Source organism: Macrotis lagotis, chromosome 2 (genome assembly GCF_037893015.1).
Source record: "Macrotis lagotis isolate mMagLag1 chromosome 2, bilby.v1.9.chrom.fasta, whole genome shotgun sequence".
NCBI lineage: Eukaryota > Metazoa > Chordata > Mammalia > Peramelemorphia > Peramelidae > Macrotis > Macrotis lagotis.
The window spans coordinates 236,997,193-237,018,226 of NC_133659.1; the positions used below are offsets into that span (position 1 = coordinate 236,997,193).

General features: G+C 36.9%; 1 protein-coding gene across 1 annotated transcript in view; it reads left to right on the top strand.

Moving 5' to 3' along the window:
* OGFOD3 (2-oxoglutarate and iron dependent oxygenase domain containing 3) overlaps positions 1 to 21,034 on the top strand; it is an 83,772-nt gene that overhangs the window by 37,670 nt on the left and 25,068 nt on the right. The window contains exons 8-10 of the mRNA XM_074225214.1: positions 1,697 to 1,914; positions 10,260 to 10,335; positions 18,074 to 18,116. Of these exons, the coding sequence (XP_074081315.1) occupies positions 1,697 to 1,914; positions 10,260 to 10,335; positions 18,074 to 18,116 (337 nt within the window). The remainder of the gene's footprint in view (positions 1 to 1,696; positions 1,915 to 10,259; positions 10,336 to 18,073; positions 18,117 to 21,034) is intronic.

Below are 21,034 nucleotides of genomic sequence, written 5' to 3' on the forward strand. Positions count from 1 at the left end.
CCTTTCTAGGGTCTTTGGACCATTTTTTTTTTTGGCTTTGCAGGTACGTGCTTTGATCTCATTGTCTTCTTCTGAGTTTCTGTTTCGATCTTCCAGTCACCATAATAACTTTCTGTTTGGTCTTTTTTTTTTTTTGATGTTTGCACAAATGACTTTTAACTTTATGTTAAAGGGGCCAGCTAGGTGGCGCAGTGGATAGAGCACCAGCCTTGGAGTCAGGAGTACCTGGGTTCAAATCCTACCTCAGACACTTAATAATTACCTAGCTGTGTGGCCTTGGGCAAGCCACTTAACCCCATTGCCTTGAAAAATCTTAAAAAAAGAATAAACAAAAAAACTTTATGTTAAACTTGGCCTCTACTCTCTGGGTGGAAGGGGCACTGTCCCAAGTCTCAGGATTTTTGTGCTGTTGTATTCAGAGCTAGTTGTCAGCATTTACCTTTAAGTTTTCAAATCTTCCAAGATGGTATGATCTAAGGAAAGATCATTGTTCTGACCTGTGTTCTGGTCTCTGAGTGGCCACAAGCACTCTTCTCCACTGGAATTGTGACCAGGGTTTCTGATCTTCTTTGCTCTGGGTCTCAAATGCAGAATTGAGTACAGACAATGCAAAAGAGACCTGCACCCAGTGTCAGCAAAGGATCCCCTATAACTTCTTTCTGACCCTTTTACTGTGTAGGCTGAAAGCTCCAGAAGCTGTTGCTGCCAATCTAGTTGTCACCAAGAACTTGATTACATACCTACTGCTTGCAGCAGGTGTGGCTGCTCAGGGCCTCATTGTTAACTTGGTCCTGGACTGTTCCCATTTGCAGGGTCTTAAGTCGCCTTAAGGGTTGTCATTTTCTCTTGTTTTACATAAAGGAAATATATTTTGTTTATTCTGTCTATTGTATAGAGAAAATCTATCTATTCATAGATGCTTGAACTCTTTTGCTACATCTGGATGCCAGATTTTTCTGCTGATGATATTTTACCTCTTGAATTATCCACTTCTGGCTAAAGATCTCCTCTGAGATCTTTGGTGACTTCACCTTATTTTCCCCTGTTCTTTATCTTCTAACTCCTTTCCTTCTGATGGAAGTTTCTCTGGGAGAATCTCAGTGTCTCAGCCACTGTTCATGAGCATACGTCTCTGCCCCATTTGACTTTTGAAGAGATAGCACCAGCTCTAGCTGTATGCCATATAAGTTCTCCTAGACTTAGTGGATTGCTGCACAGTGCCGCATATTCTATATCTTTTCTTTTTAACTCTTTTGCTTAGTTCTTAGGCCTAATGGTTCATGGCGCTACTATTGCAGCCAGGGGTGATTTCTGTCATTTGGAGTTTAAATCGAAGAGAACTCAGAGGAAGGGGATTTGGATGTGTAGTTGAACTTTATTTCAAACTTGGACACCAATTAAATATAGTTAACATATATATTTTTACCTGCCTCTGTCCATCTCAATTGTGACTTCTATGTGGAGAGAATATATGTTTTATGCTTTTTTTTGAAAGTCTATTAGGTAATTTGATTTGTTGATTGACATAAAGCTCTGGTTAAGTTTCAGTCATCTGTGGAGTCTGGGAATATTTATTATAGGAGTCAGCTAACATACTGTTTAAGTATTAGTTGTGTGTGAATTTAACAGTGATGTTATTGGAATATTCAATGAAATGTTGGATGAAAATTGATATTAGTTTATTTTCTATCCCTAGTATAAAGAAGAATCAAGTTCATCATGAATCCCAGAGGAAATGGTTGAAAATTTCAGTTGTGGGATCATCTGGTCTACTTGTTAGTCTTTTATTATGGAGCTTTTTGAATGGTGATGATGGTGTCACTGAAGTTTTGGCTCATCATAATGAAATTCTACATAACAGGTTTATTGAAGTGACTTGTTCTGAGGATTATGACAGTCACAAAAGATTTGAAGGTACTGATTCCTTTAATAGATGCTATTTGTTTCTTCTCACAAATGGTACTCTGGTTTCAAGGGTGGTTATAAAATATTGGATCAACAAATTTCATTGTAGTGGGGCCAGGATTTATAGCCTTGAAAAGAATAAGAGGTTAGGGTCATAACCCTGATTTTGGTATTTATTGTAACATTTCAGTTCTATTCATCTTAGAAAATTTGCAGTTACAAACTTCACATAATTAATTTAGTATTTTAGATATATTTAGTTTATATAAATTTCTACTGTAATAGCAATAGTAATATTTTCAGCATAAAATATTTCTATCACCATTCTTCATGGATAAGCCAGTTAAAAAGATAGTTTACATTGTAACAATGGTAACCAGTAATGGTGAAAATTTTATGTTGATTTTATGTTTGAGAAGACTAAAGCATAGATTTTATATTATTCATTTCATATTTTGTGATATACCCTCTCTTCAATCTCTCATCATTTGGCTCCTCCTTGTTTATGTCTCCCCCATTCTTGAAAAACTCTCACTTGATTTAACTATATCCACTAGGCATTGTCCCATGTCTCTCCTCCTCCTTGACAACACTGACTTCATTTGGTGCTTCCTCTTCCTTTCTTCTCCATCTCTTCTAAACCTTCATCATTCAAATGAAATTGTCCTCTCCAAAATTTTTAGAGCACTCTCAATCGACAAATTTAATATTCTTTTCTCATTCTTGATCATTTTTTGACCTCTTTGCAACATTTTATTCTGGCGATCACTTTTTGTATACTCCTTCCTAGGTTTTTGTGACTGTTCTCTCCCTGACCTACCTGACATCTCATCCTAGTTTCCTTTGCCCAGTAGATATCTTCCAAATTCTGTCCTATTTCCCTTTCTATTTTCCTTCTAGGTGGTCTCATCTGTTGATCTCATTATTTTGAACTTTGACTTCTTCTCCATCGTGCTCCTTTCTTCCATTAGGGTACCACAATCATTAAAGCTTATATCCTTGTTGGTATCCCCAACTCCTCATGATCTTTCATCTCTCACATCTTTTCAGTTGCTCAGCCTTGTTATTTCTACTTTCTCAGCATCTCTCATATGTTTTCCCTTCTTGCCACACATATGTATGGTCACAAATGTATTTCAGACCTTCAACACTTCTCAACTGAATTAATACAATTGTCTTTTTTTTCTTTTTTTTCATATCGGTATTTAATTTTTTAAAATTTTATTTAATGAGCTTTATTCTCCCTCTTTCACCCTCCCAGTAGAATAAAAGAAAAAGTAAACCCTTATAACATGTGTGTGTGTGTGTGTGTGTGTGTGTGTGTGTGTGTGTGTATTTATATATAGTCAAAGAAGACATTTTATTTGGGATCTTGTATAAAAATATATTTCTCGTTCTGTATCTTGAATCCAATAACTTTCTGTCAGGAGATTAGTAGCATTCTTTATCATCGTTTCTCAGTGGTCATGGTTGTTTACTGCATTGAGCAGATTTCTAAAGTTTTTCAAACTTGTTCAGTACTGAACAGATTGTCTAAACAGATTTCTTATTGTATAAATTGTTTTCATTTTACAATAGTTCATACAAGATTTCGTATATTTTACATTACATTTTACAATAGTTCATAAAAGATTTCTCAGAAATTCTTTGAGAATTGTCTTTTGTCATTTCTTATGGAATGGTGGTATTCCATTATAGTCATCTCTCATTGTTATAGCTAAGTGGCATGGTACATAGAGTACTAGACCTGGAATCAGGAGGAACTAAGTTCAAATCTGGTCATAGACCCTTGTAGCTGTGTGACCCTAGGCCTCTGTCTGGCCCAGTTCCCTCATCTTCAAGATGGAGATAGTAACCTGTGTCATATGTTTGTTGTAAAGATATTTAGAAAGTGCTTTGCAAAACTTAAAGCTTTATGTAAATGTTTCTCATTATTATTACTATTATTATTATTATTATTGCTAAAATAACTATGAAGTTCCCCTTTTTCTACTCATGTAGAGATGCTAGTATTGGCTTTGTTTCTTCTAGCTTAAACTATTGCAGTGACCTTCCATTTGATCTATTTGCCTTAAGTCTCTCTTCACTTAAAACTACCAAAGTGATTCTCCTAAAAGGTGTATTTCACTATGTCACAACTGCATATATTTCTCCTCTATAACATAAGACTAAAAATTTCCTCCAGAACCAAATATAAAAGTCTGCTAATATTTAAAGCCCTTTCTAGTTTTGTGACTTTCCTACCTTTCCAGCAGTTTTATAATTCTATATACTCTGTAATCTAGCTGCAGTGTCCTCTCATATGAAACCTGTGTCTCCAGACTGCACTTGTATTGACTTTTTCATGCCTAGAACTTTCTGCCCTCTCACCTCTGCCTCTTAATTTCCTTGGCTTCCTTCTAGACAAAGTTAAGAAGGCTGAGTCAAGATGGCAGAGAAAAGCCAGGGACTTTCCTAAGCACTCCCAGGTTCCCCTCCAAACAATATAAAAAAAAAATCCTGGAACCAACAAAAAGACAGAATGAAACAGGTTTTCAGCACAAAACAACTTAGGTCAGCAGGAAAGGTCTCTCACAAGAGGGAGAGAGTAGAGCACAGTTGTGCAAGCAAATGCCCTGGCAATACAATATTAGGCTGCACCTTGGCAAGCTAATGACAGACCTTGGGGGCAACTAAATTGATAAAAGTGGCTTCCAGAGCTCTCAGTCCATAGATGATAAAGGGATCAGACTACTGGTCAGAAGGAGATTACAATCCCTTTGCTGGTACTAGGTGCCAATATATATATATAGATCTTGGTTGCAGTCTTGGGTTGTACATCTAGAGTGAGGAGGTACATTAGCACACAAGAACTTGCAACTTTAGGGGCACATGACCTTAATCATAGTTCCAGGTCAAAAAAAAAAGGGCTTGTGGTCATTCACAGACCAGAGCACAGGTCAGGAGTACAGTGACCACATCTCTCCTTAGATCATACCACCTTGGAAGATCTGAAAACTTATAGATGCTCAGCACTAGTTCTAAATATCCTGAAGTACCCCCTCCACCCAGGAAGCAAACAACTTTAAAAATCTAGAAATCGGGGCGGCTAGGTGATACAGTGGATAGACTAAAAAAAAAAATCAAGAAATAGCTGAAAAATGAACAACCAAAATAAAAGAACTTGATCATATTATTATGGTTACAGGGAAGATTAAAATTTAATTTCAAAAGGAGACAACAAAGTCAAAACAATTACATGCAGAGCCTCAAAGAAAAATGTAAATTGATTTCAGGCCAAAGATGAATTCCTGGAAGAGTTCTAAATTTTAAAAATCAAATATGAGAATAGAGAAAAATTTGGGGAATAGAAATGAAGGTGATGCAAGAAAATCCTAAAAAAAGAATCAATGCTAAGCTGAGTATTAAAAATATTCAAATCAACTATGAAGGACCTGAGGGAAGATGCTATACATCACCAGAGAAAGAACTGATAAATAGAAGTATACATAGAATGGTTTTACATATATCTGTATTTGCATATCTATCAAATGATGGCCTCTAGTGCTAGAGTAGGGAAGGAGGGAGGGAGACAGCTAGGAACTTAAATGTAACAAAAAAATTTTAAAAGAGTGAATAACTTGATAAAGGAGGCATAAACAAATACTGTAGAAAATAATGCCCTTAAAAACAGAATAAACCAAATGGTAAAAGAGGCACAAAAATCCACATAAGAGAATTCCTTTAAAAGCAGAATTAGCCTTGTAGTGTATAATTAACCAAAATGGATTTTTTTTTTAGATTTTAAATTTTTTATTTTTTTATTTTTTTTAGATTTTTCAAGGCAATAGGGCTGAGTGGCTTGCCCAAGGCCACACGGCTAGGTAATTATCAAGTGTCTGAGGCCAGATTTGAACTCAGGTACTCCTGACTACAAGGCCAGTGCTCTTATCCACTGTGCCACCTAGCCGCCCCCTGCGCCACCTAGCTGCCCCTTTATTTTAGATTTTGCAAGGCAGTGGAGTTAAGTGGCTTGCCCAAGGCCACACAGCTAGGTAGTTATTAAGTGTCTGAGACCGGATTTGAACCCAGGTACTTCTGACTTCAGGGCCGGTGCTCTATACACTGCGCCACCTAGCTGCCCCCAAAACAGATTCTTGTATTGGCTGTATCCTCCAAAAAAGTCTTAATCTTAACAAGTTTCTTCATCATAGGTTCTTTGAAACCATGATTGATCATACAACTTATTAGAGTTCCTAAGTAATTTTATAAGTTATTCTGGTTTTAATCATTTCATTCTACATCATACATGTCTTTCCAGGTTTCTCTGAAGCCACCTCCTTCATCATTTCTTATATATTCTATCATATAGGTATTTTATATGTATATATATATATATACATATATACGTATCATATGTGTGATGTGTGTGTGTATATGTATGTGTATATGAAATTTGTCCAGCTATATCTCAACAGATGGACATCCCCCCTACATTGTGTGTGTGTGTGTGTGTGTGTGTGTGTGTGTGTGTGTGTGTGTGTGTGTGTATGAAATGGACATACCCTCAGTTTCCAATTCTTGGCCACTACAAGTGGAACTGTTACATTTTTGTATACATGTACATTTGTGCACATGTTAAAATTAGAGGTTAAGAGTTTGAGTAGGACTAGTCATTTCCTTCACCTTCCCAGTCTCTTATTCCTGATTCCCATATCTCTTTTCCTACTTGGTTTCCCTATTGAGTGAAATATATTTCAGTACTCAACTCTGTATGAGTGTGAGAAATAGAGTATGAGACTCTGTGTGTGTGTGTATATCTGTCTGTCTGTTTGATTGTGTGTATTCAATCCTTTGACCAGTTGAGAAAGAGAGTAAAGGGAGAGAAAGTATATACTTTTATTTTATAATTCTGAGATAATCTTGTTTTTTCTTCCCCACTCCCTTCTCCAGGATATTTCTCTTCCCTTCCCTTCCCTTTTTATTATTCTTTTAAGATCATCAAGACACATTAGAATTACCTCCAGGATCTTTTTCTAAATAGACTCTCTTTTTGCCCCTTGATGATGCATAGGTCTCTGAGGGGATAAATATATCATTTCCTTCTGTTAACATGTAAATAACTTTTCTTTATTTGGTTCTTTTTTGATTGCCCACTCATATTACCTTTTTATGTTTCTCTTGACTCCCATATTTATACTTCAAAAATTTTGTGCAACATTAGTCTTTTGATCATGAATGCTTGAAAATGCTTTGTTTCATTAAAGAAACTTTTTTTCTTTTCAAATTTAGAATTTTACTCAGTTTTACTAAGTTATTTTTGGTTATAAACCTATATCCTTTGATTCCTGGACTATTGTATTTCAAACTTTTTGCTCCAGTAGTTTCTAAATCTTTTGTGATACTGATTATGGCTTCTTGGTACTTGAAATCATTCCAGCTGCTTGCAGTATTTTTTTCTTTAACCTAAAAACTCCAGATTTTAATTTTAATATTCCTAGGAATTTTCATTTTTGAGGTTTCTTTTAGGATTTTTATTGTTTCAATTTGTATGTTGTCCTTTAGTTCTAAGAGATCTGGGCAATTTTCTTTTGTGATTTCTTGAAATACGGTGTTTGTGTTTTATGGTTATTATTCATGGCTTTCAGGTAGTTCAGTGATTGTTGTTATCTCTCCTTGATCAGTTTCACTAGTCAGTTGTTTTTAACTATGATAGGCTTAACATATTCTATATTTTTAAACTTTTGACTTCTTTTGAATATTTCTTGTTGCCTCATGGAGTTATTAACTTCAGTTTGGACCATTCTGATTTTTAGGGAGTTGTTGTTATTCTCATTTCATTTCCAATTTATTCCTGTAGTGCTATCATTCATTTATAAAAACTTTTTATAACTCTTAAAAAAACAAATAAACTCAAAACTCACTTCAACATGCCTGAATGCAACCTGAGTTAGATTTAAATTCATTTGAGAAATATGTAACAAAATAAATAAAAATATAGTGAAACAGACATTACAACTGAAAAGTAAGGCAAAATACAGCCTACCAAGTATCCTTATGTATGGATTATTGGTTCCTATTCCAATTCAAAATTTTAATTAATTATTATCTCAATTATATAGACAGTTTTCAACATTCATTTTTGTAAAGTTTTCTCCCTTCCACTCTTTCCTCCCCCAATCTTAGGTAGCAAGCTATCTGATATAGGTTACCCATGCAAAATCATGTTACACTAATTTCCATATTAGTCATACTGTGAAAGAAGGAACAAAAAGGAAAAACCACGAGAAAGAAAAAACAAAACAAATTTTAAAAAAATGAAAATAATATGCTTTAATCTTGCATTCAGACTTTATAGTCTTTTTCTATTCTTTTAGAATTGTCTTTGTTGTAGTGCTGAGGAGAGTTAAGTTTATCAAAGTTGATCATCACACAGTGTTGATATTTAGGTTGGGCAGTGTTTTTCTGGTTCTGTTCACTTCTCTCAGTGTCAATCAGTTCTGAGTTTTTCTGAAATCTTCCTGCTCATTGTTTCTTATAGAATAATAATATTCCATTTCATTCATATACCACCACTTGTTTGCCCATTCCCATGGGCAACTCTCCTATTCTTTGCCACCACAAAAAGAACTGCCATGTACATGTGGGTCTTTTACCCCTTTTTATTATCTCTTTGGGATACAGACCTAATAGTGTTATTGCTGGACCAAAGGATATGCAATCTCATAGCTCTTTGATTGGTTCCTGTTTCTAAAATTTTACACTACTGCTCTAAATAGTTTCCCTTTCTTTCAGCAGGATGTAATTTGTTTATCTCTGCTTTTATTTTGAATTTTTATGGTAGTTTGATATTGCGATTATAAATCTGATTTTTGCATAGAAATTTTGTTCTAGTCTTTCATTTTTAGTCTTTTACTTTTGCATGTGTTTTTGGTAAAGAAGAGATTTTTGCATTTTGCATTTCTATCCAAAATCTCTCTCTATTTTATTTGATTGTTTAATCTATGCACATTTAATGTTATGCAACTCAGGTCTCTTTCACACCTCCTTCAACAAAGACCTATAAAGAGCATCAGATGAAGTCATGATTGGGAAATTCAAGGAAAAATTATAGTGAGTCTTTTTTTTTTTCAGCCTGGGTTATAAAGATTTGGGTAGAGATTTGTGGTCATCTATCATAGAATCTAGCCAGGAAGGCTCTATGTAGAACCTTCCAATGCATGGATAAAACTGGGGTGTATGGTGTACATGCTTGCTGTCTAACTGGTTGACTGCTTTTGGATTAGACTGCTTTGGACACTGAGAGTTTGCCTATCCTTAGATCCTTGAAGAATATAGTACTCAGTATCCAGATTAAGCACAGTTATGTGGGACTGGCACTGTTAGTCACTGGGGATACAAATAATAAGAAGAAAGATTTCTTAAAAGGAAGCTCAAATATATTTATTGTTTCCACTGATGGGGTTTTTCTTATGTATGTTTTTGTAGGTTTTTCCTCCACCCCTTTTTTTGGGGGGGTGACTTTAACTAGAACCCTTAATTCCTTTAATATCCTTATTATCCACTTAATTTTATCTTTTTTTTTTGCTGGTTAATGAATTAGTTTGTAATTCTTCTAGTCTCTTGATTCTCCTAAATTGTAACAGATTTTTTTTGATCAAAGAGGAGTTTTCTTTAACTTATTCATTTTCTGTAGATAAGCTTTTTTGTTTTTATGAAGTTTTATTTTTGTCAGCATGTAGAGAATAGAGAGATAACATGATCCCATCACTGCTAAAACAAAGAAGGTGGTAGGCAGTTTGGGCAATTTATTACTAGATGCTAACTTTTATCTGTTGCTGAGGCAGGCACTGCTATTATTGGGGCATCTTCCAATAGAAGCTTGACAGACTTCTTTCTGTTGATTTCCTAATCTTCTTCACTTTTATAATACCTCATCTTAAACTTAAAAATACCTGATGTAAACCAGAGGCAGTCACTACAGGATTACTCACTGATTTCTATTGTACTTAGCAAGACAAGTTTTTAAGGACCTTGGTAGCTGTCTCTTATATTTGAGTATTTTTCTTTCTAAGGCTATGATAGTTGTCTTTTTGCTATGATTTAGAAGAAATATTTCCTAGAGATGGGGGAAGGGCTAAATGATTTTTGATTGTAATCACTTTTATAGAAGAATTTATATATTCTCTATAATGTGAAAATCCTTAAGTTCTGAAAAAGTACCATTTACATAGCAAATATCTACTAAATATTATTATTATAATTAATACATAATATATATCCAGAATTTGTTGGTTCATTCAATCAGAGAACTATGAGATGCTTTGAAAATGTTTTAATTACTATATCTATTTTTCTTTTCTTTTCTTCTCCAGGGTGTACACCTAGAAAATGTGGCAGAGGCATAACAGACATAGTAATCACCAGAGAGGAAGCTGAACAGCTACGGCGGTAATTATATTTGTACACTGAACATGTTCTATCTGATCCTGGGACAGAGAAGCCATGGGTTCAGTTTGAATAACTTATCATATTTTGAACATAAAACTATTCCTGAAAAGCACTGATAACCACTGATACTGGGACTATTGTCCCACCTCTACTTTCTTTTTTTTAATGGTTAAATAGTATCTTCTCTTAAAAACAAACATTATACGGAAAAATAATTGTGCAAATAATGTTTTTTTTACATTAATAAAATATTCTTGTTTAAGAGTAAACAAAATACCCCTCCCCCCATAAATCTAGACTTGCTTGAGCGATAAAGTAAAGGGGAGAGAAAAAAAATTGTAATTAAAAAAAATAATAGTAATAATTGTAGGTATGGCTAGGTCGTGCAATGGACGGAGCACCAGCCCTGGAGCCATGAGCACCCGAGCCCACATTTGGTCCCATACACCCAACAATCACCCAGCCACGTGACATGCAAGGCACCTGAACCCCACTACCCTACAAAAACCAAAAAGAAAAAGAAAAAAAAAGACTCCAAAATAAAATAAAATAAAATAGTAATAATAGTAGGGGTGGCTGGGTGGTGGACAGAGCATTGGCCCTTGAGCCAGGAGCACCCAGGTCCAAATCTGACAAATCAGACACCCAACGATCACCCTGCTATGCGGCCCCAGGCAGGCCACCCAGCCCCATTTGCCCTGCATCTCCCCCAAAATAATAATAAAAAATGTGCTTGGGTCTCTGTTCCAACACCAATAACTCTGTCGCGGGTGGATCACATTCTTTATGATAAGTCCTTCGTAAAAGTTACTTCCATTTTTCCACCATTGCCATTGCTGATTGCAACTCCCTCCTTTCATATTTCTCCACTACCATGTACTATATTTTCTCTCTCCTTTCACTCTGAAGCTGCTGTAGGGTAGCTAAGTGGTGCAGCAGACAGATCCCCAGCTTTGGGGCCAAGAGGCCCTGAGCCCCCCATACCACCCCTTAGGCCCAGCATCCACCTGGCCCTATGGTCCCAGACAGGCCATCCAATCCCAGCCCCTTGTGAGAAGTAAAAAAGAAAATGTGTTATATCTGACCACTCTCCCCCCATGGTCCACCCTCTCCTCCATTACTCACATCCCCCCTTCCCCCTGTCCCTCCCCTCTCCTTCTTACTCCAGATGCCTATACCCCATCGAGTATATATATGTTGTTTCTTCTCCTAACCAGCTCTGATGAGAGTGAAGATTCCCTTATTCCCCCTTGCCTTCCTCCCTTCCATATCATTGCAATAGCTCATTGTAATAAAGAAAAATCTTATTATATGAAATATCTTGGCCTATTCCCCCCTCTCCTTTTTCTTTCTCCCATTACATTTCCCTTTTTTCTTTTGACTCCATTTTTACACCATATTTTATCTTCAAATTCAGCTTTCTCCTGTGCTTCAACTATAAAAGCTCCCTCTACTTGCTCTATTAACTGAGAAGGTTCCTATGAGTATTATCAGTGTCATTTTTCTTTTTTTTCTTTGTAGTTTTTTAAATTTATTTTGTTATTTAATATTTATTCTCATTTTGTACAATCAATGTTATTTTTACATTAGTAAAATATTCTTGTTTAAGAATAAATGAGGTACCCCCTCCCCCCATAAATATAGACTTGCTGCAGCGATAAAGGGGAGAGAAAAAAAATTAAAATTAAAAAAATTATAGTAATAATTGTAGGTATGGCCAGGTGGCGCAATGGATGGAGCACCAGCCCTGGAGCCACGAGCACCCGAGCCCACATCCGGCCCCATACACCCAACAATCACCCAGCCGTGTGATATGCAAGCCACCCGAACCCCACTGCCCTGCAGAAACCAAAAGAAAAGAAAAAAAAAGACCCAAAATAAAATAAAATAGTAATAATAGTAGGGGTGGCTGGGTGGTGGACAGAGCATTGGCCCTTGAGCCAGAAGCACCTGGGTCCCAATCCGGCCTTAGACACACAAGGATCACCCTGCTATGTGGCCCCAGGCAGGCCACCCAGCCCCATTTGCCCTGCACCCCCCCCAAAATATAATAATAATATTAAAAAATGTGCTTCAGTCTTTGTTCTAACACCAACTCTGTCGTGCGTGGATCACATTCTTTATGATTAGTCCATGGCAAAAGTTACTTCCATATTTTTCCAATGTTGCCATTGCTGATCGCAACTCCCTCCTTTGGTATTTCTCCACTACCATGTACTATATTTTCTCTCTCCTTTCACTCTGACTCTGCTGTAGGGTAGCTGAGTAGCGCAGCAGACAGATCCCTGGCCCTGGGGCCAAGAAGCCCCGAGTCCCCATACCACCCCTTAGGCCCAGAATCCACCTGGCCCCATGGTCCTGGACAGGCCATCCAATCCCAGCCCCTTGCAATAAAAATGTTTTATATCTGACCACTCTCCCCCAGTGGTCCATCCTCTCCTCCATCACTCGCATCCCCTCCTTCCCCCTGTCGCCCCCTCTCCTTATTCCGAATGCCTATACCCCATTGAGTATATATGCTGTTTCCTCTCCTAGCCACCTCTGATGAGAGCGAAGTTTCCCTCATTCCCCCTTGCCTTCCCCCCTTCCATAGCATTGCAATAGCTCATTATAATAAAAAAAATTCTTATTATATGAAATATCTTGGCCTATTCCCCCTCTCCTTTTTCTTTCTCCCATTAGATTTCCCTTTTATTCTATTAACTCCATTTTTACACCATATTTTATCTTCGAATTCAGCTTTCTCCTGTGCTTCAACTATAAAAGCTCCCTCTACCTGCTCTATTAACTGAGAAAGTTCATATTAGTATTATCAGTGTCATTTTTGTATACAGGAATACATGCAGTTCATCATCATTAAGTCCCTCATATTTTCCCCTTCTCCAATCTCTATGCTTCACCTGAGTCCTGTATCTGAAGATCAAACCTTCTGTTCAGCTCTGGCCATTCCAACAGGAACATTTGAAATTCCCCTGGTTCATTGAAAGTCCATCTTTTTCCCTGGAAGAGGACATTCAGCCTTGCTGGGTAGTTGATTCTTGGCTGCATTCTAAGCTCTTTTGCCTTCCGGTATATTCTATTCCAAGCCCTACGAGCTTCCAATGTAGTTGCTGCTAAATCCTGTGTGATCCTGACTGCAGCTCCACGATATTTGAACTGTGTCCTTCTGGATGCTTGTAATATTTTCTCTTTGACTTGGGAGTTCTGGAACTTGGCTATAATATTCCTAGGGGTTGATTTTTTGGGATCTCTTTTTTGAGGGGATCCATGGATTCTCTCCATTTCTATTTTGCCCTCTGCTTCTAGAATATCAGGGCAATTTTCCTGTAGAGTGATTCTTTGAAAATGATGTCAAGGCTCTTTTCCTGATCATGACTTTCAGGTATTCCAATAATTTTTAAATTATCTTTCCTAAATCTGTTTTCCATATCAGTTGTTTTTTTCAATGAGATATTTCACATTTTCTTCTAATTTTTCAGTTTTTTGGTTTTGAAGTATTGATTTCTGATTTCTGGTAAATTCATCAATCTCCCTGAATTCTGTTCTTTGTCTGAAGGATTTGTTCTCCTCAGAGATTTTTCTTATCTCTTTTTCCATCTGGCCAATTTTGCTTTTTAAAGCATTCTTCTCCTCCATAACTTTTTGAACTGATTTATCCATTTGACCTAAGCTGGTTTTTAGCATGCTATTTTCTTCAGCATTTTTTTGGATTTCCTTGACTAAGCTGCTGACTTCATTTTCATGTTTTTCCTGCATCTCTCTCATTTCTTTTCCCAGTTTTTCTTCTAACTCCCTCATTTGATTTTCAAAGTCTTTTTTGAGCTCTGTCATAGCCTGAGCCCACTTTTTCTTTTTCTTGGAGTCTTTAGATGTAGGAGCTTGTGCTTCCTCATCTTCAGATTGAATATTTTGATCCTTCTTGTGCTCACAGGCAAAATATTTCTCAATGGTGTTCCTCTTGTTTTTCTGCTTGCTCATTTTCCCAGCCTTAGCCTGTTTTGGGGGTGCTTCCTGAGCTTTTGGGACACTTCCACAGGGAGCTCAGTGTGTGAGGCTCTGTCCTCCCTCCTAGTCTGTGAATGACTATATGCTCCCCCCTCTGCCACGGGGCTGAGGTCGGGGGGCCCTGCTGTTCTATGGGGGGCCTAGACTGTGATCAGGATCTGAATGTGGTCAGAGCCCCAGAGTCCTGTTCCAGGGGCAGAGGACAGAGCTCAGCGGTCTCTCTCTCTTCACTCCCCTCTCTAGGTTCAATGGGCTCATGCCCTGAAGGCTTCTGCTTACCAGCTCTGTCTGCTTCTGTTCCTGGATCCTGGGCTGTGTGCCCTGAGGGCTGGGCTTCATGTGCTTTGGGGGGGGGGGGGCGTTGTAGCTCAGGAAACTCCCCCGCTGCTGTGAGCTACAGCTCCCAGTTCCCTAGGGCTGCCTCTGGGAGGCTGAAGTGCTTTCGCTCTGGCGGGCCACCCCTCTGACTGGCCGCCCCTCGAACCACGGGGAGCAGAGCCTTTCTGCTCTTTTCCACGTTACCTTGAGTAGGAGAACTGCCTCACTGGGTCCCTCTGGGTTCTATCTCTAGAAAATTTAGTTAGAGTCCTTAGTTTATAAGTTTTATGAGAGCGCCAAGACATGGTCCGTTCTTGTTGCTGTCTTGGCTCCCTCACCTCTGCTTTCTACCAGTTTCTATAAATCTTTTTTTTTTTTTTTAAAGTTCCCTTAAGCTTCTTGTTTTGTGTCTTTTCTGAATCGGGGCAAATTTTTCATATTTCAGAAGATGAAGGAACATTGTTCAAGTTTAACATTGTTCTTTGTAGAGTGCTTTATTACTAAAATATTTTAATTTTTAAAATTTTAGTTCTTTTTAGTTGATAATCTTCCCCCCCCTACCCCAACTCCTTCAAGAGGAGAAAGAGAAAGAAAGAAAGTAAGAAAAACAAAACTCTTGAAGCAAAACAAATTCCCATATTGGCCATATCCAAAAACTACGTTTCTCAATCCACACACTTCTTTGTCAGAAGGTAGGTGACTGAATTATTGTTGCAGTCTGTGTCAGGAGATCAAGACTATTTGCTCCCATGCTCCAGATGAGTTATTGTTGGAGTCTCAAAAGTCATCTTACTTTCTGAGGTTTTAGATATTCTTATAGGAGATAACTCATTTTCTTTTCTTACATTGGACATAGAATCCAAGTCATTAGCCAAGCTCTTTGATCATTAGCCTCAAGTGGCAACTGACAATAGGGTTTGTATAATGTTTATCTGGAAAAATTGAACCTGATGTCTCCTTGTTGATTTTTTTTCAAATACCATCATTAAAATAATTTTTCTTTCCGCTAAAGATTTTTGTCAGTATAAGTAGATTCTGACTTACATGTGTTCCTAGATGGGTAGGATAACCACCTAGAATTCACTTATGGCCACAGAAAGCTTTCCTTCTCTAAAGGCACTGCTTAAAATTTCTTCTTTCATTAACTGATGCCGGATACTGTCCTTCCCATACTTTGTAGGCACTATTGCTGTATTTATCAGTTCCTTAGAATTTATGTAAAGCAACATTCTGGTGGTAGAATTGTTGGTAGGAAGGTGGGGAGGAAGGGAGGATTCAGTAAACTCCTAAGGCTTCTACTTTCTATCATATCTTTCCTTTTCCCCCACTCCATTTGTCCCAATACTTCTTTTGTGGACTGCATCACTAACTTACATTCTCTTATTCCCTGAAGACTTTGGGTAGCTGACCAATACCTACTTCTGGTTTAGGGCACTTCTGCTTGTCTCCGTCTTCCCAGTACCATGTCCCTTTGTCTTCGGTCTCAGTCACGAAGGAGGAAAGCTGGGGTCCCCTGCGTGCCCCTGGCAGAACACAGATTCAGGCAGAACACAGATTCAGACACAACCATTAATTAGTACCCGCCAGCTCCCCAGGGTTCTTAGGTGAAGGGATAGATTCAGGCTTGGCTTAGTTCTTTCTGAGCACCCTTCAAGATTGTGATCCTTTCTTTTTCATATATTACCTACTATTATCCTAATGGCTTCTCCTGTTTTTCTCCCTATCTTTCTCCCTATCTTTGTAATTGTCACTGGCTCTTTGAAGAGGACCTCGCTTAAAAAGGCCAAGGTCTCCTACTGCAGAGGGGGCCATCTCCAGTCATTCTATACCTTGCCACTGGACCAAGAGGGCTTCAGAGGAGAAAATGAGACTGGTGACTTTGCACAGCTTCTCTCACTTAAATCCAGTTTATTTGCACTTTCTTGATGCCACTGGCCCTTTTTGAGAATGAAGGTCAAACAATGAATGAATTGGCACTTTAGAGAAAAATTCCTTTATCCCCTCCTCATATTTTTTTGCCCTTATCTTCCTCGGTCTCCATCTAAGCCTGTAATCTTTCTTCAGCGAATAGGATCTAATTTTACAGTACTTTATATATTGGGTTAAGATATGAGCTAAATAGTTTTTGGGGGGAATAGCCTGAGAACTTTTTTGGTATTTAAATCCCTTCATAATCTGACTCTAGTCTAACTTTTCAGACACATCCCACATTATTCCTGTCATAAAATCTCCATTGCAGACAGACTGGTTGTCCTGCTATTCTTCATACACAACAAACAGTATGTCTCTTGTCCCCTGTACCTTGAATACACTATTTCCACCCAAGTACCTCTTAGGATCCTTGGGTTCATTCAAAACTCACCTCGAGTGACTTCTCCTACAGATGACCTTTGCTGATTTCTCACTTCTCCTGACATGAAAATAACCTTGTATTTTCTTTGGTATATATTTTGATGTTAAATAATCATGTTGTCTCCCTGATAGCTCTTTTAGAGCAAAAATTGCTTCATTTTTGTCTTTGTATTCTTGGTATTTAGCTATTATGTAGTTGATCAGACCCGATTTGAGGCTAGTACCTCAAATTCAAAATTATTTTGAAATGAAGTACTCTTGTAATATTTATTAGTTAATAAAAGGAGGTTTTCTTAGTTGTAGAATGGGGTTTTTATGTAACAACCAAGAATTTAAGTCAGTGACCTGAGCCTTTAATGTCTTGAGTCATTCAAGTCTTAAGGAAAATTCTAGTGCCTTTTGAGGAAAAACTAACCTAATCTGTTTATGGCCTTAGGAAAACATAAACTTGCATAAATATTATGGATTTCTGGTAGATATTTCTCCTACTAGACTTTTAATAAAATGCATATTGATTGGAGTCTAAAAAATATACGAAATATATAATTTGTTTCCCGGCCCAGATTTGCGAGCACCTGATAGATCTTGTTTTACATTGGGATAAACTGTGGCTTTCACTTAATTACCTTGAAGTGACAGATATGGAACTTAAGTTGAAAAAGATGATAATAATACCACTGTTTCTATTTGTATATCATTTGTCAGTTTTCAGAATGCTTTCATATTTATTATTTCATTTGATTCTTATTATTAACAGTCATGTGAAGTAGTCTGGTCAGTAATACTATTCCCATTCTATAGCCAAGACTTTTAGAGTTATTTTTTCAAAGTCACAAAGCTAGAAAATAGAAAAATTGGGACTTGAATCCAAGACTTTTCCGGGTTCATTTCTCCTAATTTAATACCTTGTTTCTCTAATTAAAGGTTTATTTCAATATAGTCTGTGTCATTATAAAGTAAAAATCTGTTACTTTCAAGTTGCTCACTTAGATATTTTATTTTTATATGTATTGGTGTGAAAAATTTTTAAAATATTCTCTCATCTTAAATTCCTTCTCTACAGTATAGCTGAAAAGGGATTGTCACTAGGAGGATCTGAAGGAGGGGTGAGTTGTGTTCTATTTTTTTTTTTTTTTACTTTTTTAAAAGTTTGAAAAGAATTTTTAAACATTTCTTTGGAGAAAATGAAAAGCTGCCAATATTTTTTTTTTCTTTCAGGTGAGATCTACATAGAAATGTTTTGTTTTTTCACCTAGCCCTTGCCACTTTTTTACCACATAAATCTTTGGTAACTAATAGAATAATTGCTCAAGAGAGAAAGAATCACAAGTGAAAAAAAGATTTTATGTTCTAGTACAGAAGTAGAGGGGCAGCTTGGAAGTATAGTGGGTAGAGTGCTGGGCCTGAAGTCAGGAAGACTCATCTTCCTAAATTTAAATCCAGCCTCAGATACTTACTTACTAGCTTTGTGACCCTGAGCAAGTCACTTAACCTTGTTTGTCTCACTTTCCTCATCTTTAAAATGAGCAGGAGAAGGCAAGGGCAAACCATTCCAGTATCTTCACCTAGAAAACCCCAGGATGGGGTTTGTACATGACTAAAAAATGACTAAACAGCAACACAAATTCATGTTGATAAAATAGAATTTAAATTTTTGAAGTTTCATATAAACTTTAACAGTAGTAAAATTCTAGATGATTTTGTTTTTGAACTCTGGTTCCTTCTGACTCTAGGAATGGTGCTCTATCCACTGCACCATCTAGCTACCCCCTAGATGATTATTCTTAAACCAAAACACAGCACATTGAGATTAGATAGCTCTCTGGTTAATATTTTGTATCATTCTGAGAGATAGCACCATCTGTTTTAAGGTTGCAGTAGGTAGCAGGGATAAATTGAGCAGTTGATATAATGTTTAATCCAGAGCCTCCTGATCTTTTTCACACCATTGTCTCAATTTTGAGATGATGAAGGCATCAAGGAAGCAGTGTAATAGTGGAAAGAGACTGGTTTAGAGTCAGAGAATAAGAGTACATATCCTGACTCACCATTTATTACTCGTGAATTTGTACTAGTTTGCTTAACCTCTCTGAGCCTCAGATTCTTCATTTTTAAAATAAACTAGAACATTTAAAATGAGCCAGAACATTTCTCGGATTTCTGATATCTGTCTCTTAATTGATGATCCTTCTATAATGAATTTCTAGCACATCTGTCATCATATATTCAAATATAAATGAAGAGGTCCTAGCTTATGGTGAGACACAATACATTTTTAGTTGTTCAATTTTAAGAGGATTGTTGCAAGAAGAAATCCTGAGTGCATGATCAATGCATTCTGAATATGTATCATCATTGCTTTCATCCGTCTATCACTGGAAATTCTGAAATGAGTAGATAACAACCACTATATATTTGCCTTTTATATGCTGATTTAACATTTAATGAGCATCTTTTGAAGAAAAACCTTATATATTAGATTGTGTACGTCTTATTATCCTTATTTTTATGGGTTAGAAAAATTATATTCAGAACAAGTAAACATCAGTTGCCAAGCATTTGGATATGCCATCCTTCATTGCTATTAAGAGATAGAACCCGGACTAAATTCTCCTGACTTCAAGTCCAGTATTTTTTCCCAGTGCATCACACCATCAAATAAGCAGAGCATCAAAAAGTGGAAACACCTATATGGACAGGTTTACTAAAATCTAATACTTTGGGAATATTTACTACTTTGGATTATTCCCTGTCATCATCTCTATTAATGAAGATTTATATGCATTTTTTGTTTGGTTAATTTTTTTAGGGATTCTATTCTAAACTTAGTAAACACCAAATTAATTGAGCATTTCCATACATTTATGGAACAGAAAAAGAGGATTTTATTGAAACTTTAAATTATATGGTACAGCTTTCTTTTTAAGTCTACAATAAATTCTGCATTTACTTTTTAATTTTTTGATTTTTGCATGGCAATGGGGTTAAGTGACTTGCTCATAGTCACACAACTAGGTAATTATTATGTGTCTGAGGCCCTATTTGAACTCAGGTCTTCCTGACTCCAGAGCCAGTGCTCTATCCACTGTGCCACCTAGCTGGCCCCTGAATTTACTTTTAAGAGCTGTCCTGATTAGGCTCTTTTTGGATATCCTTCTGTTCTCTTTTGTGTATTTAAAAAACCCCTTTAATGACTCTCTTTTCTTATTCTCTCCTCTCCTTATTTTTCTCTTTCTTCCTCCTAGTTATTTCTCCCCTTAAATGGAAAAAAAAAAGGAAACTAAAACTCTTATAACAGATATGCATGGCAAAGCAAAATATAGTCCTACATTGCCCACATCTAAGCAGTTTCCATATGTTTTTATTCTCTTTATATATGTGTCTCTAAATTCAACAAACATTACCATTCAAAAGTCATTTATTAAATGACTACTATGTGAACATAGTGAGATTCTTTTTCTTTTTCTTTTTTTTAGGCAATTAGGGTTGTGTTTGCTTAAAGTCACATAGCTAGTAAGTGTCTGAAGCCAGATTTGAACTCAGTGACTTGATTTACTTACTTAGCTGTATGACCTTGGGCAAGTCACTTAACCCCATTGCCTTGTAAAAATAAAAAAATGAAAACATCCTTTTGATTCCAGGACCAGTTTATTCTCCCCACAGTGATTTGCCCAAGGTCACCCAACTAAGAAAATAATAAATGTCTGAGATCAGATTTGAACTAAGGTCCTCCTGATTCGAGGGTTGGTGCTCTATCTACTGCACCACCCAGCTGCCCCCCATAGTGAGATTCTTAAGTGATCTTGTGATCCCATCAGTGTGAATATTTCGTCCATGCTCATCCATGTTTACTTATCCTATATGATTCTTTTTCATGTCCCCCTATATCTTGCTATGCAACATCCGCCCAGGGTGCTGGGGAAACCTTACTTGATTTATATTCACATTGTGATGATGCAAATACATGGACTATCTCATCTATTATCACATGTGACTACCCATCTTTTCCATTCATACGTTAAAA